Source organism: Cucurbita pepo, chromosome 6, assembly GCF_057944985.1.
Source record: "Cucurbita pepo subsp. pepo isolate OVF chromosome 6, ASM5794498v1, whole genome shotgun sequence".
NCBI lineage: Eukaryota > Viridiplantae > Streptophyta > Magnoliopsida > Cucurbitales > Cucurbitaceae > Cucurbita > Cucurbita pepo.
In genome coordinates, this window is record NC_141803.1 from 4,585,951 (window position 1) to 4,610,861 (window position 24,911).

General features: G+C 37.1%; 3 protein-coding genes across 6 annotated transcripts; all 3 read left to right on the top strand.

The window, feature by feature from the left end:
• Positions 1–4,944: 4,944 nt before the first annotated feature.
• On the top strand, positions 4,945–7,484 carry LOC111796606 (indole-3-acetic acid-amido synthetase GH3.6). The gene is made up of 3 exons (XM_023679303.2): positions 4,945–5,354; positions 5,718–6,619; positions 6,719–7,484. Exons 1-3 carry the CDS (start codon positions 5,020–5,022, stop codon positions 7,300–7,302), a joined length of 1,821 nt encoding a protein of 606 aa, XP_023535071.1. The 5' UTR covers positions 4,945–5,019; the 3' UTR covers positions 7,303–7,484.
• Positions 7,485–17,612: 10,128 nt separating this feature from the next.
• Positions 17,613–22,461, top strand: LOC111796647 (multiple organellar RNA editing factor 9, chloroplastic). 4 transcript variants are annotated; one of them, XR_002815382.2, is made up of 6 exons: positions 17,613–18,036; positions 19,375–19,472; positions 19,557–19,622; positions 19,726–19,905; positions 21,479–21,626; positions 22,199–22,461. XR_002815382.2 is itself a non-coding variant. In XM_023679364.2 (5 exons), the coding sequence occupies exons 1-4, from the start codon at positions 17,684–17,686 to the stop codon at positions 19,902–19,904; spliced, it is 696 nt and encodes a 231-aa protein (XP_023535132.1). In that variant the 5' UTR covers positions 17,614–17,683; the 3' UTR covers position 19,905; positions 21,556–21,844. The 4 variants fall into 4 exon arrangements, 2 of the variants coding, with proteins under 2 accessions (XP_023535132.1, XP_023535131.1); XR_002815381.2 differs by having other exon boundaries at positions 17,614–18,036; positions 21,556–21,626; XM_023679364.2 differs by lacking the exon at positions 22,199–22,461 and having other exon boundaries at positions 17,614–18,036; positions 21,556–21,844.
• Positions 22,462–22,769: 308 nt separating this feature from the next.
• On the top strand, positions 22,770–24,592 carry LOC111796654 (uncharacterized). The gene is made up of 2 exons (XM_023679371.2): positions 22,770–23,411; positions 24,406–24,592. Exons 1-2 carry the CDS (start codon positions 22,949–22,951, stop codon positions 24,456–24,458), a joined length of 516 nt encoding a protein of 171 aa, XP_023535139.1. The 5' UTR covers positions 22,770–22,948; the 3' UTR covers positions 24,459–24,592.
• Positions 24,593–24,911: the final 319 nt, after the last annotated feature.

The window sequence follows — 24,911 nt, forward strand, 5'->3', positions numbered from 1 at the left end:
GAACAAAAAATTTAGGTTTTTTTTTTTTTTTTTTTTAATTTTATAATTTCACTTGTACTTATTTTATCAAATATTTAAATACAAAATTTAAATTAATATCAATTTAATTTAATTCAATCTATGTCAACACTTATCTTTTAGCGATAGATTTTCACACGCTTATAAGAAATGTTTCGTTCTCCTCTCCAACCGACGTGAGATCTCACAATCCATCCTCTTTTGGGGGTGACCCCTCTCCAACCGATGTGAGATCTCACAATCCACCCCTCTTCGGAACCTATCGTCCTCACTAGCACACCACCCAGTGTTAGCAGTGGGCTTGGACTGTTACAACGAGACCCTAACAACCTTCTTTACTACTGAAGCCAACAACAGCAAAGGAAGGGAGTTTTACCTACACCCAAATTAAAATGATCTTTTACCGAAGAATTCCAAACCCTAAACTCGAAACTGAGATCTCACAATCCACTCCCCTTCAGGGCCCATCGTCCTCACTGGCACACTACTCAGTATCAGTGGTGGGCTTAGACTGTTACAACGAGACCCTAACAACCTTCTTTACTACTAAAGCCAACAACAGCAAACAAAGGAAGTTTTACCTACACCCAAATTAAAATGATCTTTGACCAAATAACTTCAAACCCTAAACTCGAAACCGAGATCTCACAATCCACCCCCTTTCGAGACCCATCATCCTCATTAGCACACCACCCAGTGGCAGCGGTGGGTTTGGCCTATTACAACAAGACCCTAACAACCTTCTTTACTACTGAAGCCAACAACAACAAACGAAGGAAGTTTTACCTACACCCAAATTAAAACGATCCTTAACCAAACAACTCAAAACCCTAAACCCGAAACCCTAAACTCTAAGATATTCCTGCTCAACTAATTAGTCCGCACTAAACCCACATAACAAAAGTGAGACAAAATACAGATACATCCCAACCACTGACCGAATTACCTCGATACCCTCCACCTTACAAACTCAATAAGTCAAAAACAAGTTAAACGTAAAGAACCCATCGAGATATTTCATAAAAAAGATCAACGTCGTCACAATTATAAGAAGAAAAAGAGGCAACAAACTCAATTATATGCATCACAACATTGATAAAAAGAGAAAAGAGGGTAAGTTAGTACCAATTATTTGGGCATTGTAAAGGCTCCAAAATGGGTTTGACACACACCACACTTATCTTGTCCCATTTTTGGGGGGAAATTTTGTAAAAAAATAACCCTTATTCATACCTTACTTTATACACTTATTAACAAAAAAAGGTCAAATTTTTATTAAAAGATAAGTGTTCTTTGCATGCCAGCTAAGCATCAACCCTTTTTTGCCTTTTAATAATCACAATTAAATTAACCCTAATTCTTATATGTTAATTGGTTCATGAAATGGTTTCGTTACCAGCTCAATAACGAGTTGAACTATATGATATGACGATGGATTATACAGTGATTATTGTAGTTATGGCAAAAATTAACCTTTGAGCTTGTACAAACGGCGAAGCTGGCTCCTTCATTATTATCGGGTCGAGTTTTCTATCTATTTCAAGTGTTAGTACAACTAACTTTCGGAGCTGGTTTGTATCGAGTGAGAAAAAAAGCAAAACAGTGGAAACGGAGATCAGAAAAAATTAGGGTTTTGAGGCTGTGAAAGGTCGTGGAGTTAAAGAAAGACGAGAACTTTCCGTCCCTTTGTCTAAAAACGGAAGTTGTTAAGAGCCCAATTTATTGCTCGATCGATATTTTAGATTTTTTAAGAAAAAAGACAAACTTTTCTTTTTCTAAAAAGAAACGCGTGGGAGAGAAGATGAGAATAATAATAATAAGACAACATAAAGTACATTTTTTTTAACAAAAATTTACTTTTATTTAAATAGTGACGGGATGGAAGGTCGAATCATCGAGCGTGAAATTTTTTTGACCTAACGGATATAAAATATAAATTAACTTTTTTGTTATTTCATAGCTCGTGATATTTGCACGATGAGCTTTGTAATAAAGTCGAGCTCTAATTTATATTAGTGGGAGAGCAATGAGGTCGATTGATATGTACATATTTGCACGAGCGTAGGGACTAGGGAGAATATTCATCATAAACATATAGTCCTTTGAGGGCTATGCATTACCTTAGTGGGAAATTATAATATAGTCCAAAGTCACATGAAAATGTTATAAGTTACCCACATATTTATCATATAATATGATCATAAATCATATAATATATAATTTCTCTCACATACTCCATGTTTCTAACACATGTAATAAAACAAAATTCTCATTATATAATAAGCTTATTATTATTATTATTATATTTTTAATAAATATTAAAAAAATTTACCTTTAAAAATATATGTTTTAATCTATTAAACTTAAAAATGGTTATTATTTATTAATTTCATTTATAAAAAATATTAATTCATATGAATTATCAATATTCATGCACTTTGTTATAGATTTTAATTATATTTATAATTGGTAAAAAAAAAAAAAAAATCATTTTTATTATTGATTTTTTGTATGTGTTAGGAGAAGGTTTCTACACCCGGTTTGTTCTCCTCCCTAACCTATGTGGGACAAACCACCATTTATAAGGGTGTGAAAACCTTCCCCTAATAGACCGGGAAGCCAGAAAGGGAAAACCCAAAGAGGACAATATCTACTAGTAGTGGATTTGAGCAGTTATAAATGGTATCAGAGCCAGACACCAGACGATGTGCCAGCCTTCTCGCTATTCCCTGAAGGGAGTAGACATGAGGTGGTGTGCCAGTAAGGACGCTAGGCCCTAAAGGGGGGTGGATTTGGGGGTGGTCCCACATCGTTTGGAGGAAGGAAAAAAGTGTCAACGAGAACGCTGGGTCCCGAAGGGGTGTGGATTGTGATGTCCCACATAGGTTAGGGAGGAGAACAAACCACTATTTATAAGGGTGTGAAAACCTTCCCCTAGTAAACGGTGAAGCCAGACAAATCACCATTTATAAGGGTGTGAAAATTTTCTCCTAGTAGATGGTGAAGCTAGACAGGGAAAGCCCAAAGATGACAATATCTGCTAGTAGTGGATCTGAGCCATTATAAATGGTATCAGAGGCAGACACCGGACGATGTGCCAGCCTTCTCGCTGTTCCCCGAAGAGGGTAGACATGAGGCGGTGTACCAGTAAGGACGTTGGGCCCCAAAGGGGGGTGGATTTGGAGGCGGTCCCACATCGATTGGAAGATGGAAAAAGTGCTAGTGCCAGTGAGGACACTGGGTCCCGAAGGGGGTGGATTGTGATGTTCCTTGCTGGGTCTCGAAGGGGGTGGATTGTGATGTCCCACATAGGTTAGGGGTCAGGGAGGAGAACAAACCACCATTTATAAGGGTGTGGGAAAGCTCGACAATATCTGCTAGCGGTGGATCTGGGAGGTTACATTTTTTGAATTTTCTCCCAAACTATAATTGACGTATTTTTTATTAAAAAAATTGATGTGACAGTTGACGTGAAAAAAAATTAATTATATAAATATTTAGGATAAAATATCGTATAAGAAATATTACACATATTTTATTTTTATTATTTATTTTACATAAAATAAAAACTTTTTAAAATTTAAAACACAGCCGAAATAAATCTCAGAATCGGCTTAGCCGAAAAAACACCGAAATAATTGAAACCGTAGCCGAAGTTCAGCCGACAAAGCGTCGCTGTTTAATTGGATCGGCTTAGAACTGCGTCAAGACAAAAGTTGTTCCACTCATATTCGTACACGTGTTCCACCTCGAGAAATGGTGGTCCCACTTGGATTCTAACATATAATTAACCCTACACACGCCCGCATACTATCTATTTCCTCTTTGTAACTTATCTTAATAAATATCGCCAAAATATCACGATACGGTTGTTTGAATTTACATTATCGTTTACTGTTACCGGGAAATGCAAGTCACCTTTTAACAAATTATGGAAATTGGCTGCCGGTATTTTGTGGAACACTCGCTGTACATGCACGCATGTAACCGGTTAAATTAAATTAAATTAAATTAAATTAAATTACCAGTTTAATTTTTCTTTATATTTATTTAAGCCATAAATTAAAAAAGATGGGCAGTAAAATTTAGCATTTTATACGTAAATTTTTTAATAATTAAAATTCAAAAACTAAATTTATTTTAAATATTTAAATTTAATTCTTATATTTTTAATAAATTTTAAATTAAACTTTATATAGGATAATAATGTTATTTTTAAAATAAATTTAGAGACTAATTTTAAAATTTATTAAAAATAAAAAATGACTTAAATGAAATAAATCTTTAAAATATATAGACGAAACTAATATCTTAAATTATTAATTTATATATATTATTGAAAATCATCTTTAAAATATTATATTCCGTCTCCTATCTATATTCTTTCTTCCATGTAGAGATGGTGTTTAATTTTTATTTTTCTAAAAAATTATTCCTTTTTATAAAAAGAGAAGAAAATGAATGGTTAATTTTTAATTGATTTTTTAATATCAAATTCATTTAAACCCGATTAGAAAATCAAACCCACCGACCCGCGAAATTAATAGGCCGTTCAAAATGACGTTTTAGATATCAAAAAGGTCATTTCAAACCCGTTTTAAATAGTTTAACTATGAGATCCCACAATAGTTGAAGAAAGGAACGAACATTCCTCGTAAAAGTGTGGAAACCTCTCCAGACATGTGTTTAAAACATTGAGGGAAAACCCAGAGAACAATATTTGCTGAGATCCTATATTGGTTGAGGAGAGAAAAGAGCATTGTTCGTAAGAAGAGTGTGAGACACGTGAAGTCTAAAGATGACAATATTTATCTGCAACGTTAATATATAAAATAATGCAAAAGGAGAAATTTACCATAATACCCTTGAAGCATCTAGTTTACTCCACCATTCACTTGGTCTATATAAACCACTATGCTTCTTCTTTTTTCCTCCCCACATCCAAAATCCCTTCTCTCTCACACACACACACACAAAGAAAGAAACAAAACAGCCATCATAATGCCTGAAGAAGCTCCTCAAAAGTCCTCATTTCTTTCAACCACTGAATACTACAAACTGTTGCAAAGAAACAAGAAGACTCTTCAATTCATTGAAGATGTCACGGCCAACGCCGCCCAAGTCCAGCGTCGTGTCCTCGCCGAGATCCTCTCCCGCAATGCCCACGTCGAGTACCTTCGTCGACACAGCCTCGCCGGTGCCACCGATCCTAAGACCTTCAAAAATACCATCCCTGTCATCTCTTATGAGGACATCCAACATGATATCAACCGTATTGCCAATGGTGACTCTTCTCCTATCCTCTGTTCCTCTCCCATTTCTGAGTTTCTCACAAGGTGGGTCTCTCTAATTTTTCTTACCCTTTTCTCATCTCAACTTTTCCTCAAATGGGTCGCTCTCGTTTTTCGTCAAACACGAAACCATTTTTCGTAATCTGTCCACGTAAATCACATCTTCTTTGCCCTAAACTTTCTAATTTTCTTCTACGAGTAAGTGTCGTGTCGTAAAGTTGACCGTAGCTCATCAATTTATAGATTTTCGGGGTTGATACTAATTTGAAAACGAACATAACCCATTATTTTAAAATTTTGAAACTAACACGATATGAGAAGTAAATGGTTGCATGTCTGAATTCTCTGTTCGGTTGAACTTTTGAGTTAAGTGATGATTTAACCCTTTCGTATTGTATCGATCTCCAGCTCGGGAACGTCGGGAGGAGAGAGAAAACTAATGCCAACAATAGAAGAAGAGCTAGAAAGAAGATCATTACTATACAGCTTACTAATGCCAGTGATGAGCCAATTCATGGGAGGCTTAGAGAAAGGCAAAGGAATGTACTTTCTCTTCATAAAATCAGAATCCAAAACCCCAAGTGGGCTATTGGCTCGACCCGTCTTAACAAGCTACTACAAAAGCGCCCATTTCAAGCACCGCCCATTCGACCCATACACCAACTACACCAGCCCCAACGAAGCCATCCTCTGTTCCGACGCCTACCAGAGCATGTACGCCCAGCTCCTCTGCGGCCTCCACCACCGCACCGACGTCCTCCGCGTCGGCGCCGTCTTCGCCTCCGGCTTCATCCGTGCCATCCGCTTCTTGGAAAAGCACTTCCACCTCCTCTGCCACGACATTCGTACCGGAACTCTGAATCCCCAAATCACCGACCAACCCATTCGTGAATCCTTAAAAAAAACCCTGAAACCCGACCCGAAATTGGCGGATTTCATCGAAGGGGAGTGCAGTAAAAAATCATGGCATGGGATTATTACCCGGATTTGGCCTAATACTAAATATGTCGACGTGATTGTTACTGGGACAATGTCGCAGTACATTCCGACATTGGATTATTACAGTAATGGGTTGCCGCTTGTTTGTACGATGTATGCTTCTTCTGAGTGCTATTTTGGTGTCAATTTGAACCCAATTTGTAAGCCTGCGGAGGTTTCTTATACGCTTATTCCAACAATGGCGTATTTTGAGTTCCTCCCTGTTAATAGGAACATGTCGTTGACTGAAAAGGAGCTGCAGCTCGAGCTCGTTGATCTTGTCGATGTTCAGCTCGGACAAGAATACGAGCTCGTTGTCACCACTTACGCAGGTAAGCGTTTCAAAATCAAATGATTATCAAACAGCTCGTAGCTCAAGAACATGAAACATGACATGAATTTGATGATGTTTGTTCTGTTTTTGGTTGCAGGGTTGTATAGGTACAGAGTGGGGGATGTACTAAGAGTGGCAGGGTTCAAGAACAACGCGCCTCAATTCAATTTCATTTGCAGGAAAAACGTTGCTTTAAGCATTGATTCCGACAAGACAGACGAGGTTGAGCTACAAAACGCTGTCAAGAACGCATTGAGCCATTTGGTGCCATTTGATGCGACAGTGAGTGAGTACACGAGCTGTGCTGACACTTCAAAGATCCCAGGCCATTATGTTCTCTATTGGGAGTTGAGTGTTAACGGAGCTAAAACGACACCGATCCCGCCCTCCGTCTTTGAGGATTGTTGCTTAACGATCGAAGAGTCTCTCAATGCCGTGTACCGTCAAGGTCGGGTCTCTGATAAGTCCATTGGTCCTCTCGAGATTAAGATCGTTGAAACTGGAACGTTCGATAAGCTCATGGATTATGCTATTAGCTTAGGAGCATCGATAAATCAGTATAAGACACCGAGATGTGTCAAGTATGAACCCATCATTCAGCTATTGAATTCGAGGATCGTGTCGAATTACTTTAGCCCTAAATGCCCTAAATGGGTTCCAGGTCATAAGCAATGGAGTTGAAAATGACATTTTTTTTCTCTCGAGACGCCCGCGTAAGGATGTCAATTCTCATTAGGAGATCGAACCAAGGACCTATGAAAATCGGGGCTACCCCTACCCATGGCCAACGTTCGCTCTCTTCTTAGAAATGTACAAAGAAAAATTGTTCCTTTCTTCGTGAAAGTAGTCTTCTTTTTCTTTCCCTTTCCTTTACCCTTAACTTTTTATGATTATAACCCTTTTTCTTCCTTATCTAAACAATAATGGATTGAAAAAAATACCGAGCTTGTCGATATTCGAAACCCTAATCCTTTGACAATCGAATTCGGTTCTCGCTTCACGACGGGTAAGACTCCTCTCAACTTCAAGGAGCTCGACTTCAACCCACAAAAGTATTTTTAATTCTGCAACCCCAACAAACTGAATCTCGTCCAGAGCAAAAAAAAAAAAGAGGTACACGAATAAACCGATACCACATCCAAATAAGATGAATGAACGAAAGAGCTTAAAAGAACGGAGTTACTATATTGGATGACCTCTTGAGAATTTTTAAAAAGTATACAAGTGAGTGACAAAACATACTGAAATGACTCACGTTGGTCTGTGACAATGATTTTTATTCTTAAAAACAACAAACAACATGATCATGTTCGTGAGGGAATGTCGGGACTATTAAGACCTAACCCACGAGCCAAATATTAATAAATTAAATTATACGTGTCATCCGTAATCATTAAAATATTTAATCTTATGATTAAACAATAATATAATAATGTGGATTAAGTTGTTTTTGTGACCATAATGATCACGTTTTATAGGGAATTAGATTCTCTTCTTTAAGTGAAAATCTCATGCATTTTATCCATTAAATAGCATAAAGATAATAAATACCTTTTCTTTCTTTTTTTTTTATTTTTTATTTTATTTTTATTAAATGAAAAGGACACCAACTTTTTTAATTTCATATGCTGTTTTCCAATTAAATTTTAGTGTTTTTTTTAAGTGTAATTTTTATTTATTAATTACATTTTTTTTATAATTATTTTTAAAAATTAAATAATCACTTTTTAAAAATAATTAAGTTAAAATATAATCATTATCAACGTCTGATCTCACATAGGTTGGAGAGAGGAACGAAACATTCCTTGTAAGGGTGTGGAAACCTTTCCTTAACAAACGCGTTTTAAAACCGTGAGACTGACGGCGATACGTAACGGGCTAAAATGGACAATATCTACTGTAGACTGTGAGATCTTATGAAGCTTTTCTTATAAGGACATGGAAACTTCTCCGTACTAGACACGTTTTAGAACTCTGATGTTGATGACAATATGTAACGGGCCAAAAACGGACAATATCGACAAAATTCGAATCATTGGAAGTTTGTCTATGGAACACCAATGATTTGAAATGACATACATAATGGAAACTCTCTAATACAAAGTTATGGTTTGTAATACGGATTAAGCACCTAACGACCTTCATAGTCCCCTTACAACAGTGAAAATTGTTTATACAAATCAACGTGAGTCATTTTAAAATAGTTTTTGTTCTCACTCGTATGCTTTCAAAGGTCACTGAACGTAATTGTTCTATACCAAGTGTCACAATCGTACTCTTTTGGAACTCGCAATGCAATTGTGCAACAGTTACTCACACCTTTCGAGTAAGTTAGCCAACTAAAACTGTAATAGCTCAAGGTCACCGCTATCGATATTGTCGTCTTTGGGTTTTCCCTTTCGAGCTTCACTTCAAAGTTTTAAAACGCGTTTACTAGGAAGAGATTTCCACACCTTATAAGAAATGCTTCGTTCTCGTCTCCAACCGATGTGGGATCTCACAATCCACCCCACTTGAGAGTTCAACGTCCTGACTGGCACATCGCCTACTGTCTGGCTCTGATACCATTTGAGGTTTCCACACCTTATAAGAAATGTTTCGTTCTCCTCTCCAACCGATGTGGGATCTCACAATCCACCCCGCTTGGGAGCACAGCGTCCCCGCTGACACACCGCCTAGTGTCTGGCTCTGATACCATTTTAGGTTTCCACACCTTATAAGAAATGTTTCGTTCTCCTCTCCAACCGATGTGGGATCTCACAATCCACCCCACTTGGGAGCCCAGCGTCCCCACTGACACACCGTCCAGTGTCTAGCTTTGATACCATTTGAGGTTTCCACAGCTTATAAGAAATATTTCGTTCTCCTCTCCAACTGACGTGGGATCTCACAATCCACCCCGCTTGGGAACCCAGCGTCCCCAATAGCACAGAACCCAGTGTCTAGCTCTAATACCATTTGAGGTTTCCACACCTTATAAGAATTCTTCGTTCTCGTCTCCAACCAATGTGGGATCTCACAATCCACCCCACTTGAGAGTCCAACGTCCCCGCTGGCACATCGCCTACTATCTGGCTCTGATACCATTTGAGGTTTCCACACCTTATAAGAAATGCTCCGTTCTCCTCTCCAACCAATGTGGAATCTCACAATCCACCCCACTAACACACCGCCCAGTGTCTAACTCTGATACCATTTGAACAGCCCCAAGTCCACCGCTATCAGATATTATCCTCTTAAATCTTTCTTTTTCAAACTTCCCCTCAAACACGTATGCTAGAAAGAGGTTAATTTTCACACTGTTATAAGAAACAATTCGTTCTCCTCTCCAACCGATGTGACATCTCACAACGAAAAATGAAAAGGGCACAAACCAAAATACTGTTACTAAAACCGAGAGAGAGAAAGCGGATAAGAAAGCGGTAAAGAAAAGACACAAAAGAATATATTTCGCCCTATTTCCTCTTCCCCACACTCCATTATTTTGTCTTAGAAAACAAACAAAACTAAAAGCAGTTTCCTTTGAAAGACAAGAAACCAGAGAGACAGTTTCATGAGGACAAACAAAAAAACACTTCAAATTTCAGATAAAAGCAAAAAAGCTACTCTTACTGCTACTGCTACTCCTCCTCATGTTAGTAGATAAGGCCCTGTTTGGTTACGTGTGTACCCATATTCCTTTGTCCCATCCACTGAATTATTTTTTCTTTGACCCAAACACCCCCCTTTTCCCCAACTTGAATTATTTGCATCTCATATACAATCAACTTCAAATTTTTAAATACTATAATATACGACGATTAAATACTAACATGACATGTCGGTTAAATTAACTATATTTATTTTTTTATTAACTCGACGAGTAAGATGGAGTTAAGGTGTTCAAATGACTCGATAATCCGACCAACCCCAGTTAGTTAACCCAAAATATAAAGTTGGGTTGGTTTAGATTTTTTTTTTCCAATCTGGGTCGGGTTCAATTTTTAAAAAATCAAAATTTTGAGTTGGTTTGCAAGTTGACGTTTTTTGGTCGAGTCAACTAAAAAATAGAGTTACAACTCAATTCTATTTTAAAGATTATTATGAAAATTAAGAATATTTGACGTATGTAACCCAAAATATAAAGTTGGGTTGGGTTAGATTTTTTTTTTCCCGTCTGGGTTGAGTTCAATTTTTAAAATATCAAAATTTTGAGTTGGTTTGCAAGTTGACGTTTTTTGGTTGAGTCAGCTTTTTTTTTTTTTTTTTTTCAGTCTAGTTTGGGTCGGGTTCAATTTTTAAAAAGTTAAAATTTTGAGTTGGTTTGCAAGTTATGTTTTTTGGTTGAGTCAACTACCGAGTCAACCAAAAAATAGGGTTACAACTCAATTCTATTTTTAAGATTATTACGAATATTAAGAATATTTGAGGTTTGTAACCAATGTCAGTGATGTCTTCTGACTTATGAATGTTTGATGTTTGAAGTTTATGAGATTTTAGTTAGTACACTTATGAATGTTTGATGTTTGAAGTTTATGAGATTTTAGTTAGTAATGTACTGTGGATTACTAGATTTTTAAAAAAATAATTATAAAAAAAAAACCCTAAGTGGATTATGAACTCTATTCGAGTTGGGTTGTATCTATTTGGGTTGTTCGGGTTGCTCGGGTCACCAATCCAACCAACTCAAAATTTCAGCTTGGTGTAAAAGATTTCTCTACCAACCTGTATACAACCCTAATATGAGATTTGAACGCTCGATTTCAAGGGAATAAGTACATATCGACCATGGTTATATTTACGAGCGTGTCCGTGACTACAAAATAAAGTAAGTTGTACTTCGGGCCGAGAGTAGATTATTGATATATGATTATTATTATTATTATTATTTTCTTTTGGTAAGGAAATAAAAAGATTTGAAAAATGGGTGGGTCCCACAGCGCACTTAGTAGTATAATCCGAAAAAAAAGAGGAAAATAAAGAAAATTAGACATTTACATGTAATTTTACAGATGCTTCTGCCACTGGACCACAGCTTATTTCTAATTTTTTGCCACGTATTTAATATTTATCTACTCACCAATCACGTATTTTTTTTTTCCTTAATTAAATTCTAAAAATTAAAAAAATTATTTATTTTCCACTCCTTCGTGAGACATTGATCTCGATCTACCTAAAGTAGAAGTTCCCGTGAAAGAGGCTCTCGAACTTTACATGGATGTGTACGGAAAAGGGAACTAGCCTGCATTAGATCGCTCGAAAAGAGAGCCCGGATAAGAGTTTTTGAAAAATTAGCCCGTCGGTAAGGCTTGTCTTGCTCACATTTCAATCTCTCCAACCTAAACCAGCATGCACGGCTCTTTGATCCTGATCACTAGAAGAAAAAAAACCCTTTTTTTATTGTTAACGTATCCTAAGATTTTTAAACTTGTTTTATGACTAGTTCAATTCTACGAGATCCCACATCAATTGGAGAGATGACCGAGTGCTAGCAAGAATGCTGGCTTCCAAGAGGGTGGATTGTGAGATCCCATATTGGTTGAAGAGGGGAACGAACGAAAGATTCTTTATAAGGGAAGCCCGAAAGGAGACAATATCTGCAAACAGTGGATTTAAGCTGTTACAGGCTCGGTTTGGTTCATAAATACTTAATATTGCGTTGCTTACCTCTCTAGTACCGATACTAATAAAATCAACACGAAATTTAAAAGAAAAACGTAAATGATAGAATATTTTATTGATATCGAAGATAAGCGTGAATGAACTTAGAGTTTAGGGTTTAGGGTTTAGGGTTTCGGGTTTCGGGTTTCGGGTTTCGGGATTAGGGTTTGAATATAAAAAAGGAGGGAGGCAATAATAGGGCGTGGAATTGGTAGGGAGAACAAGTGAGAATCTAGGGAAGAAGAAGATTAAAATCTGCCACGTCTACAAATATCTCTTCCAATTCCGCTTTTTCAGGGTCTCCAGTTACTAGTGACGTGGCGTCAACTATATCATTTATACCCTCCTTACTTTTCAACTTCTCAAATCACTCCCCATCACTTTCTTTATTTATTTTATTTTTTAAATTAGTGGTTCATGTGCAAATTTAAAAAATTTAAGCCAATTAAATTAAAATATTAAAAATTAGTTTTCAATATTTTTAAATAGTGAAAGTTTGGGGATCTATTTGTAATTAAAAAAAATAAAATAAAATGTGAAATATTTCTAAATTAATAAAAATACTTTAAATTTTCAAAAGTTTTAATAATACTCTTAAATTTAAAAAAATCTAAAAAAATACCCGTTTCAAAAATACATTTACCATTAATTCTAAAGAAAAATATTAATATTTTATTTCAAATATACCTTAAATTTTTAAAATTTTATTAATACATTTAAATTTTTTATTAAATTTTTTTTAAAAAATACTCGTACCATTGATATTACGTTTCAAAAGTAACATTAAAAAATTTAGAGATTATATATGAAGTCTTGATAGACTGACAAGAATTTTATAAATTTTCTTTTATTGATGTAAGAGTTTTTTTAAAAATATAATAAATATTTTTTATTTTTTTTTTAAGAAAATTCGATATTAATGAAACTTTTTAAAAATTTAAGGGTATTTTTTTAAATAATGTAAAATAAAGTTTTAAGAGTATTTTAAAAAAAAAATTAATATTTAATTTGGAAGTATTAAATGGGATTATGGGCCAATAGAAGGGCACAAACTTCACGTGCAATTGATTACCTTTTGAAATATATGGTAATGGACACGTGCGTGCACATCTTTGACTGTTTTACTCCCGGTGGCCCCACCCACACGTGGCAAATATCAAGGATTTGTTTTCTTGCCGGGTCTTCTACCCGGCCTTGATCGGCCCAGTTAGGGCCCATGTTTCTGCTCATCCACAGTTTCAAATCCCATCCACATAATATTTTTTTTTATATATTATATAAAGAAATCTAAACATATCTATTTGTGCTTTAGATTATGATTTTAAATAATATCATCGTCTTAATATTATTACTTAAATGTTGAATTTGACGTATTGATTAACGAACGAATGATGATTTGACACGATACATATTTCAACGAGTGGTGGCACAATGAAGATGATGGACGAATGAGCAAGTAGTTAATCTATTAGGGTTGTACACGGGTTGGATTGGAAAAGTCTTCTGTTTCAAGTTGGTCGGATTGGTGACCCAAAAACTCGAATAAAGTTCACAACCCAACCAAACCCGGCTCGATGGTCGGGTCGGGTAATTGGGTTATTCATAATGTATGTTACATTAATAACTAAAATCTCAAACGTCAAACATTCATAAGTAACAACGAATCACTATCATCAGTAACAAAAGTCAAATATTCTTAATTTTTCATAATAATTTTAGAAATAGAGTTGGGTTTGGTTATAATATCTTTTCGGGTCCAAAAAATATCGATCCATGAACCAACTCGAATTTTCGATTTTCAAATAGATCAGCCTAACCCAAATAAAAAAAAAAAATTAACCGAACTCAACCTTTATGGTTTGGGTTGAGTAGTTCAGGTTAGTAGGGTTCTCGGGTTATATGAATACTCATATCTACTACGAGCAAGAAATTAATCAATTTGGCTTACTCACGTGTATTATTTTATACAATTGATATGCTCGTTTGTGTTCCACCGAGTAGAATAATCACTAGTTAGTCAAAATAGTAGTTAGAATAATATTTCTTGACCTCTTAAAAAAGTTGTTTTCTTAGGGGTATAATTGGAATTTACATCTAAATGCTCGCTTTTGGCATAGCGGGTCCCAGCGGAAGGCCCGCACGACGGGCTATTAGCTCAATGGTAGAGCGCGCCCCTGATAATTGCGTCGTTGTGCCTGGGCTGTGAGGGCTCTCAGCCACATGGATAGTTCAATGTGTTCATCAGCGCCTGACCCTGAGATGTAGATCATCCAAGGTACATTAGCATGACGTACTTCTCCTATTTGAAACCGTTTATTCTCCTCAGAAGGATAGATGAGTCGATTCAGGTGAGATCCAATGTAGATTCAACTTTCTACTCACTCGTGGGATCCGAGCGGTCCGAAAGGACCACCTCAGCTCCTCTCTTCTCGAGAATCCATACATCAGTGAAGTATTAATCATCTCGATTATAATAGAATACCCTCGTAAGTATAATTAATTTATTGTGAGAATCATATAATTTAGAATAAGACATGAATTTTGGAGTATTAAATATAAATATATACTATGGTCATGTGCATTTTGTCCTTGTGTTTCTATTTGACAATGCATAAGATCATGAACTCTTGGAAAATGGTGCCATTATTCTCTCATCCCCATCCACTAAATCATTTCATATCCCAATATTAGAAATGGGGAACAATACAAATCGTGACCAATAAATTTTCTCAATCAATGTAACATCCATTGATGTTAAATTTAAGATGCCGGGAGAGAACTGATACATGTCGATATCTAACCACTGGTTCTTAAGTTCGTCACGTGGAGGTGGAAGTCTGAATTTTAGTTTTATTAGTCGAGAGTATATGGTCTAAACCAATTGAGTTATGCTCAAGTTGACATAAAATCTAACTACTTAAGGATATTAAAATCGTACCCGTTAAGTAAAACCCTAAACGGGTCGAATTCCATGCTCAAAATAACTAAGAAATAATGAGAATTGAGATGCATAATATAACAGCTCAAGTCCACCGCTTACAGATATTGTCCTCGAGCTTTCCCTTCAAGGGTTACTCCTCAAGGTTTTTAAGGAGAGGTTTCTTCGTTGCCCTCTCCAACGGATGTGGGATCTGACAATCCACCCCCCTTGGAGGCTCAGCATCCTTGCTGGCACACTTCCCGGTGACTAGCTCTGATATCATTTGTAACAATCCAAGCCCACCGCTTCTAGATATTGTTCTCTTTGGACTTTCCCTTCAAGGGTTACCCCTCAAAGTTTTTAGGGAGAGGTTTCTTCGTTCCCCTCTCCAACTGATGTGGGATCTCATAATCCACCCCCCTTGAAGGCCCAGTGTCCTTGCTGGCACACTTCCCGGTGACTAGCTCTGATATCATTTGTAATAGTCCAAGCCCACCGCTTCTAGATATTGTTCTCTTTGGAGTTTCCTTTCAAAGTTACCCCTCAAGGTTTTTACGGAGAGGTTTCTTCGTTTCCCTCTCCAACCGATGTGGGATCTCATAATCCACCCCCCTTGGAGGCCCAACGTCCTTGTTGGCACACTTCCCGATGATTGGCTCTGATATAATTTGTAGGAGTCCAAGCTCAGCGTTACCATATATTATCCTCTTTGGACTTTCCCTTCAAGGGTTACCCCTCAAGGTTTTTAGGCAGAGGTTTCTTCGTTCCCCTCTCCAACCAATGTGAGATTTCACAATCCACCCCCCTTAGAGGCCCAATGTCCTTACTAGCACACTGCTCGGCGACTAGCTCTGATATCATTTGTAACAGCCCAAATCCAGCATTACCAGATATAATCCTCTTTAAGCTTTTCCTTCTAGGGTTTCCCCTAAAGGCTTTTAAGAAGAACTTTCTTCATTCTTCTCCCCAACTGATGTGAGATCCCACAATCCATCCCCTTTGGAGGCCCAACTTCCTTGTTAGCACACTGCCCAGTGATTAGCTTTGATACCATTTGTAACAACTCAAGTCCACAGCTAGCAGATACCATTTGTAACAACTCAAGTCCACAGCTAGCAGATATTGTCTGCTTTGACCCGTTACACATCGTCATCAACCTCACGGTTTTAGAACACATCTACTAAGGAGAGGTTTCCAAACCCTTATACAAAATGCTTCATTCCACTCTCCAATCGATGTAGGATCTCACAAAGTCCAAAAAAGACGATATCTGTTAGCGGTGAGCTTAAGTTGCTACTGTTCGAGATGGAGATAGAACACAAGAGAAAATGATAAAGTGAATGAATAAGACTCATCTACTCCCACCATTAACCTAAAATTATTAGTTTCTTTCTTTCTCAAAGCTTGAAAGCTCCATTTCACCATCTCCATCTTCTCCCCCCATCATTTTCTCCATTTTATTTGCTTACTTTTCAATGCTTTGCTGTTAAAACCCTAGAGCTAGCTAGGGTTTTGTGATGATCTTGCATGCCTTTAAAGTCATATAAATAGTCCTATTTTGATGCTAGCTATTCAAAATTGACTACACATTACATTATGGTGCTTTCATTATTGTATCCCAATCAAATTTCATTTTGTTTTCTAGCGATTCGATTGGTTGATAGTGCCTTTATTAAAGTCACTTTAGTCAATCATTGGCGTTAAGGATAAAGATATATATAGTCAACAACCTTAGGTTGACCATTAAAGTTACATTATAAGTCTGATGTAAACGAGACTCGAAAAGAAAGAGGCCCCAAGTTCAATTAAACCTAAGAGTAACACTCCTCGGTTAACTAGCCCTGAAAAGCTAATCAACCCATCGAGCTTAATGGGTTTTGGGTCAAGCCTCGAATTGTTCAGTGTACCAATCATGAACCTAGGGCCGGAAGCATGAACGTTAAGGAGCAGACAGGATAAACCCTTGTCAAGGGATGAGGAAAGTCTAGTGTCAAATTTGAACTTCTTGGGGTAATTCACGTTTACGAAAGAAAGCTCTCTAATCTAGCTTTTAAGCTTCGAAACGTCTGTGACAAACGACACGCCAATCTTGCGAGAATTCAGCTTTGAATTTCTTTGTCGATCGCATACGAATCAAGTGGATTCGTTTCGTTAGTTTCAGGTATCGACCTGCAAGAGCGGGTTAGTTAATCGAGAGTTTAGTTGGAGGTTAAGAGTTAACTAGGGTTAAGTTCCCTTGGTTTTCATTGTTTCCTAACATCATTGGACATTGACTTTATGTACAATATAACATATTGGGCTTGAATATTGGGCTTGATTTTCACCTTGGCCCATAACATATTGGGCTTGAATATTGGATCAGACATGTTAGTTAATGGGCCGAAACCATCCACGGCCCAAATTTTTTCAAAAATATCTCATCCAAAGCGTGAAAGCGCTATCCCCTTCCAAAAACCTCATCTTCTTCCTCGAAATTTTCGGTATCCGCTTCGTCTCTCTGTAATGCTAATGGCTATCAATCTCTCCTTTTCTCCTCACTCTCTAATTCCATTTCAGAAGCCTTCGCTCTTACCGCGCCAGGAACTCGGTCGCTTTCTTCAGCTCAACTCAGTGAGTCGGATTTCGAATGTTCGCCTTCGTTCTGGCTCTCAATCGGGGGTTTTGGTTCGAGCCGCTTTGGATAGCGATTACTCGTCAAAGAGGAGCAGTAGCAATGAGGAAAGGGAGACGTTTATGTTGCCTGGTTGTGATTATAACCATTGGCTTATTGTCATGGAGTTTCCCAAAGATCCTGCTCCAACGAGGGAACAGATGATTGATACCTATCTCAACACTCTTGCTACTGTTTTGGGAAGGTTCTCTCTCAATCTCTCTCGCTTTTGCTCTCTCTAATATGCATATCTTCGTTTTCGTTTCAAATGTTTGTATGAGGATTCCATTTGTGTAGAGGATTAAAGAATCTCTGCTACAGTATGTTTTTGTGTGTCTCTCGGCTGAAGTGTTTGGAAATTGATATATTAATCGATATGAGAGCGTCTTGTGTTGTGGTAAATATGCGTTAGGTAACAGGTGGGAGTTTGGCGGGGTTTGGAATTTCATTTTTGAAATGGAATTAAGAACAATCAACTATCAGTTTGCTCGAGAGATTTTTGTGCTGTCTGTTTCTTTGTTCCCGGGGCTCTTCTTTGCTTCTTTTACTTGTAGAGCAGCTCCTATAATAAGAGAAATGATTGGTACCTTGCTCAGATTGGCAAAATGATTGGAAATTATAAGAGATTTGAACAATGGGGCGGCAATTTTACACAAGTTGATATATGTGAGAGAAATCACCAAATGCATCTTGAACCTACATTCAATATTATGCAGGGCATCACAAAATTAAAGGTTAGAAAGACCTTTGGGCCTTTGGTTCTTAATCGCTCAAGCCTACCGCCAGCCAATATTGTCCTTTTTGGATTTTCCCTTAAGGGGGTTTCACCTCAAGGTTTTTAAAATGTGTCTACTAGGAAAAAGTTTCCACACTCTTAAAAGTTAATGTTTTGTTCTCCTCCCTAACCGACGTGGGATCTCAATATCCACTCCCTTCGGGGCCTAGCGTTCTCGCTGGCACTCGTTATCTTCTCCAATTGATGTGGGACCCCCCAATCCACCATCCTTCGAGGCCCAACGTCCTTGCTGGCACACTGCCTCATGTCCACCTCCCTTTGGGGCACAGCCTCCTGGTTGGCACATCGCCAGGTGTCTAGCTCTAATACCATTATAATAGCCCAACCTACCACTAGCAGATATTGTCCTCTTTGGGCTTTCCTTTTCGGACTTCCCCTCGAAGTTTTTAAAACGCGTCTGTTAGAAAAATGTACACCCTTATAAACAATGTTTCATTCTCATCCGAATGTGGGATCTCACATAAAATTAGGTTTCCTTTTAAATATAGAATTCAGATTTACACCCCTAATAAATCAATTACTTATCATAGATTTATTAGACACAAAATTGAAGTTTAGGTAACTACTTTTGATCGCTCAATAGACACAAATTCAAAATTTCATGAATTGAACTTGTAATCCTTAAATCTTTATTTTATTAGCGTTCAGTGACTCTGAAAAACTTAGAGATATGAACGTTCTGGGATTTTCGCAAATGGTTGGTCAAGGATTTTTTGATCTCTCATGTGAAAATTTTCTTGGAAACAGCATGGAAGAAGCCAAGAAAAACATGTATGCTTTCAGCACCACCACCTACACTGGATTCCAATGCACAGTGTCCGAAGAAACATCCGAGAAATTTAAGGGTAAGTGTTGGTTTATGAATTTTTCTTGGAAGCCCTATTCTAACAGCTTTGCTGAGAGATGCTATTTGAACTTTTCCATTGCAGGACTACCTGGAGTTCTTTGGGTGTTGCCAGATTCTTATATAGATGTCAAGAACAAAGATTATGGAGGTTTGGTTTATATCCTCTCTCTTAGATGTCAAGAACAAAGATTAGGAGCTTCTTTTAACTAGTTTTGTCCAGATTAACTTAGTTTCATGTTGTTAACTTTTAGGTGACAAGTACATAAATGGAGAAATAATTCCATCCAAGTATCCTGTTTATGAACCAAAGAAACGAAGAGAAACCAAATATGAAAGTAGGAGATATGAAAGAAAACGGGATGGCCCTTCTCCTGAACAACGAAAGCCGAGACCACAAGCAACAACCAGAACGGAATCAAATTCAGGATAAGGTAATGTAGTGATTTTTCCTTCCAATATTTGTAGTGCTTGCATGGGAAAGTAGAATGTTTTTGTTCATTTTCCTTTGCAATCCATTAGTGTATGACTTGAGATTGTGCTTTGAACTCTACTAAGAATGATATGATGCAGAATTAAGAGGTAGTAATCCGCATACTTTCATATTGTTCTTGGAATTTTGTACATGCTGTTCTGTATGTAGTTCATTCATGTTCATCCTTGAAAGGACTCTTGTATTGTGATGTGACCTTGTAGCGCAGAATGTCATTGGAGAATATATGGTTTAGAACAGTGATTTCTTTTTATGAAGACTCTTATTCTTTTTATGAACTTCCCTTCAAGATTTTTGAAACGCGTATGCTAGGGAGAGGTTTCCACACCCTTATGAGAAATGCTTCGTTCCCCTTCCCAACCAATGTGGAATCTCACAATCCACCTCCCTTGGGGACCCAGCATCCTTGCTAGCACACCCCCTAGTGTCTGTCTTTGATACCATTTGTAACAGCTCAAGTCCACCGCTAGTTGATATTGTTTCCACCTCCCTTGGGGACCTAGCGTCCTTGCTAGCACACCCCCTGGTGTCTGGCTCTGATACCATTTGTAATAGCTCAAGCCCACCACTAGCCGATATTGTTTCCACCTCTTTTGGGGATCCAGGATCCTTGCTAGCACATTCCTTGGTATTTGTAACAGCTCGAGCCCACCACTAGCAAATATTGTTTCTTTGGGCTTTCCCTTTCGGGCTACCCTTCAAGGTTTATAAAACACGTCTGCTAGGGAGAGATTTTCACACCCTTGTGAGGAATGTTTCGTTCCCCTCCAACTAATGTGGGATCTCACACACTAATACAGTAAGTTTGTGGGAGTAAGCAAAGAGAGAAGTTAAATTTGGATTGATAATTAGTATCTTATCTATGAAATGCTCGGTAAAATCGAGCTTTATTCTTGATTTACTTATTTGACCTCCATAGGATCAAGGTTGAGATTACAGTTAAAAACTATCCATTGATGGATATTCTCTACTCTTTTGAATATAACACAATAATTGTCTCTGTTCAACCTTGCAGAAATAACAACTTCAGAGACAGGTAACTACGGCAAAAATAATATAAACTTCACATTAAAGAGTGTTTATTATCATTATTGTTATTATTATTAATTCAACCATTAATGATTGCTTCAATAAGTTAAAAAAAACAAAGTAGTTGCAATCATTGACACAATTAATGCTTGTTTTATTTTTTGTAATTATTTTTTTTTATAGAAAATGCATTTATATAATTTTTTTTTTTATGAGGACATTATTGCATAGGCTGTTTTTGTTTAATATCTAATAAAATTTTAATTTCTTTTGAAAATATCGTATATATGTCGTATAATTTAACGTCTAATAAAGTATTATTTTTAAGTTAGGGTAAATAAAAAAAGTGTTTGAAAGACTATGCAATATAATCATATTGTATATAATTTGTCTATCTTATGCTAATATCCTTACAGACAGATTATCCAATCCCTTAATTATTCCTAATTGCTTTTTAATTACTTTTCTTAATTCTTAATTACAAGATTACTGTTGTCTCCTTTGGACCGACGGTCCAACTTCGATTCCTGCTAAAATCACCCTCTCGGTGTCGGAATGGCAGGTGCCATTCAATTGTTTGGTCCACGTGCGTTAAATCAGTTCGCTATGGTCACTGTCACCCGTTCCTATCAGGTAACGTTATCATTATTACTCCCCTCGAATTATTATTATTATTATTATTATTTTATCGTAGGCGCGTGACTTAACAGTGGCGTATAATTGTAATTAACGATGTTTATGATGTCTAGTTTTGGAATTTCACACACCGGAAATTATCCCGGGATTGGGGATTGGCCAATACCAAATCCTATGTTTCACGAGATTTTTATAAGAATCTGTTGTGAGGTGCATTTACCGTTTTGCCCCTTTCTTTTTATTTTTAATTTTGTAATGCGACAACGTTTTGCCGTTCGTCTTCCCCTGTCTTCTCCTCTGCCAGATGTGGCGTTTTTCTTTTTTTATTTTCACACTGAAAAAAAAAAAAAAAAAAAAAAACCTGGTTTTGGGTTGGATTTTTATGGACCGAAATGCCCTTTTTGTGTTATAATTTGTTTCCTACCATGTTTATCGAGAGAAAAAAAAAACGTTGCACTTTGTGTTTATTTGATCTCTGAACTTTTTAAAATGTCTGATATGTCTCGAAACGTTCAATTATGTGTAGAGTAAACTCTTGAACTTTCAAGTTTGTGTTTAATTACGTTTAGGGTCATTCGGACGGAAAACTGAAAGTGCAGAATAGACCAACTGAAGATGGAAGAGTGGACGTTGTGGACAACCTTTTTCGCAATGATTTTCTCTACGTTGGGAACTTGGGCGGGCATAATCAACTAGACCCAGTGCGAGATTCCTTCAAATCCAGAATATAATGCTATCTAGATGAGTGAGATAATCTCAGCCATCTTTAAACTTTCAATCTCGTATCTAATAAATTTTAAAAATATTAATCGATAATTGATTTGTTAGATAATTAGTTGACTTTTATTCTAATGACGTTGGTCAATGACTTATCATTGAAAATTTTATAGATCTATTATACATAAAATTAAAAAATTTATTAGACGTTTTAAAATTGGGGGAACCAATAAACATCATTTTGAAAATTAACACTTTATTAGTCCGTTTTTAAAGTTTAGGACTTATTTGACATTGGACGGAAAATTCGTAGGCCAAAATTATTCAATTAGGCTATCACAATTTGAACCGATACAAATTTTAAAATATTTTATTTCATTTTCCCTCACCTACCTCTAATATATAATTATATATATATACACAAATTTGGGGAAGCCCTAGGAAAAATTCAACACAAGGACACGACCGTAATTTCACAGTGCCCTAAGCTCATCTAATTGTTCCCATAAACAGTCTCTCCACTTTTTCTCCCTCACAAAAACCACACCCTCATAAACCTCGTCCCCTCTGTCTGTCTGTCTGTCTGTCTCTGAAATTCAGCCATGGCCGACTTGTTTGGCAGCTGGAATTCCAGAATTCGGATCTCAATTATCATCTTGTTTGTGGGTTTCTGTTCTTCCTGTTGCTGCAGCAATTCTCCCAAAGATTCCTCTTCTATTCACTCGCTCCTGCGCTCCATGGGGCTGCCGGCAGGGCTGGTGCCCAAGCAAGTGAAATCTTACACACTGGGTGAAAATGATCGGCTGGAAGTGTACTTGGATGGGCCATGTATGGCCAAATATGAAAACAGAGTGATTTTTGAAAGTGTTTTTAGTGCTAATCTTAGCTATGGGAGCTTGATTGGAGTGGAGGGTATGTCTCAGGAAGAGCTCTTTCTATGGCTGCCGGTTAAGGATATCATTGTTAATGATCCTTCTTCTGGTGTCATTCTTATTGACATTGGTGTCGCGCATAAACAGCTCTCTTTGTCGCTCTTTGAAGATCCTCCTGATTGTAACCCTCAAGGTGAATTTTCACTTAGATCTCTTTTGATTTTTGTTGGGTTTTGATTCTTTTTGTTGATCTTCCATTAATGGCTTCTCTTGGGTCTGTTTGTTTTTGTTGATCTTTGGGATCATCCATGGCTTCTTTTGGCTCTGTTTCCTCTGTTTTGGCATTTGCTGCTACTTCTTGTGTTTCTGCTATCATCAATGGCTTCTCATGGATTTGTTTCCTCTGTTTTTGGCTTGGCTACGTCTTTATTTCCTCTCTGATTCACTCTAAATTGATGGGTTCTTCTTATTTTTCATCGTTTTTCTCATCCATGGCTTCTTTTGGCTCTGTTTCCTCTGTTCTAGCATTTGCTGCTACTACTAGTGTTTCTTATCTCAACAATGGCTTCTCATGGCTTTGTTTCCTCTGTTTTTGTCTTGGCTACATCTTTATTTCCTCTCTGATTCACTCTAAATTGATGGGTTCTTCTTATTTTTCATCGTTTTTCTCATTCATGGCTTCTTTTGGCTCTGTTTCCTCTGTTTTTGCCTTGGCTACCTCTTTTCTTTGATGGGTTCTCCTTATTTTCATTTTTTTTTCTCATCCATGGCTTCTTTTAGCTCTGTTTTCCTCTGTTTCTTATGAACTCTGTCACTAACATTCATTATTTTTTCTGTAAATTGCTGGGTTCTGTTTCCATTTGTTTCCTCACAAATGGGTTAATTTTGATCTTGTTTTTTCATACTTGAATTCATTCCTCTGGCTCTAACGTAGCTTCTCAATCAACAGTTCTGTTGGCTCTGCCTTCCTCTCTCTAGATTGGTTGCTTTCTTCATCTCTTTCCCTTCATTAATGGCTTCCCTTGCCGCCATTAATGGCTTCTTCTTCTTCTTCTTCACTCTGTAAATCAATATTTGGTGACACCCATTTGCAAGCTCGAGTTCATTGTTTTAGACAGAGAGATAGAGATCTGTTCTTGTTTTGTTTCTTTCCATGACTGAGTTTCTTTGTGTCTGGTTTTTTGCAGCTGCACTGACGAATCCTTTGAGGAAGCGAAGAGACTTTGAATCTCTTAGATAAGAGGGCCAAACAAAAAAAAAAAAAACAAAAAAAAAAAAAAAAAAACAATGTGAAATTCAAGTTTCCAACTTTTGTATTTATATTATTTTGTTGCAATAATTTTATTTTTAACTTTATAAAGAAATCATTTGTCACACTTTAGTGTATAATGAGAGCTTGTGTGGTGAAATTTTGGAATTAAAAATACCTTTTTATGTGTGTATCGTCGTCGGTCTCACTGTTTTTAAATCACGTCTGTTAGTGAAAGGTTTCCACACCCTTATAAGGAATATTTCGTTCTTCTCTCCGTGAAATATCACAATCCACTCCCGGGAACCTAACATTCTCGCTAGCACACTGTCTGGTGTGTACCCCTCTTCAATCGATGTGGGATCTCACAATTCACTCTCCTTGGGGACCCAATGTCCTCACTGCACACCACCCAGTGTCCGACTTTGATGTCATTTGTAATAG

What these genes read in the sequence shown, in the direction of transcription:
- LOC111796606 (XM_023679303.2), top strand. Translation starts at nt 5,020, where the DNA reads ATGCCTGAAGAAGCTCCTCAAAAGTCCTCATTTCTTTCAACCACTGAA. An exon ending in ATTTCTGAGTTTCTCACAAG is followed by an intron (nt 5,355 to 5,717) that starts GTGGGTCTCTCT and finishes ATCGATCTCCAG; the next exon opens with CTCGGGAACGTCGGGAGGAG. An exon ending in CGTTGTCACCACTTACGCAG is followed by an intron (nt 6,620 to 6,718) that starts GTAAGCGTTTCA and finishes TTTTGGTTGCAG; the next exon opens with GGTTGTATAGGTACAGAGTG.
- LOC111796647 (XM_023679364.2), top strand. Translation starts at nt 17,684, where the DNA reads ATGCTAATGGCTATCAATCTCTCCTTTTCTCCTCACTCTCTAATTCCA. An exon ending in CTTGCTACTGTTTTGGGAAG is followed by an intron (nt 18,037 to 19,374) that starts GTTCTCTCTCAA and finishes TCTTGGAAACAG; the next exon opens with CATGGAAGAAGCCAAGAAAA. An exon ending in CAAGAACAAAGATTATGGAG is followed by an intron (nt 19,623 to 19,725) that starts GTTTGGTTTATA and finishes GTTAACTTTTAG; the next exon opens with GTGACAAGTACATAAATGGA.
- LOC111796654 (XM_023679371.2), top strand. Translation starts at nt 22,949, where the DNA reads ATGGCCGACTTGTTTGGCAGCTGGAATTCCAGAATTCGGATCTCAATT. An exon ending in TCCTGATTGTAACCCTCAAG is followed by an intron (nt 23,412 to 24,405) that starts GTGAATTTTCAC and finishes GGTTTTTTGCAG; the next exon opens with CTGCACTGACGAATCCTTTG.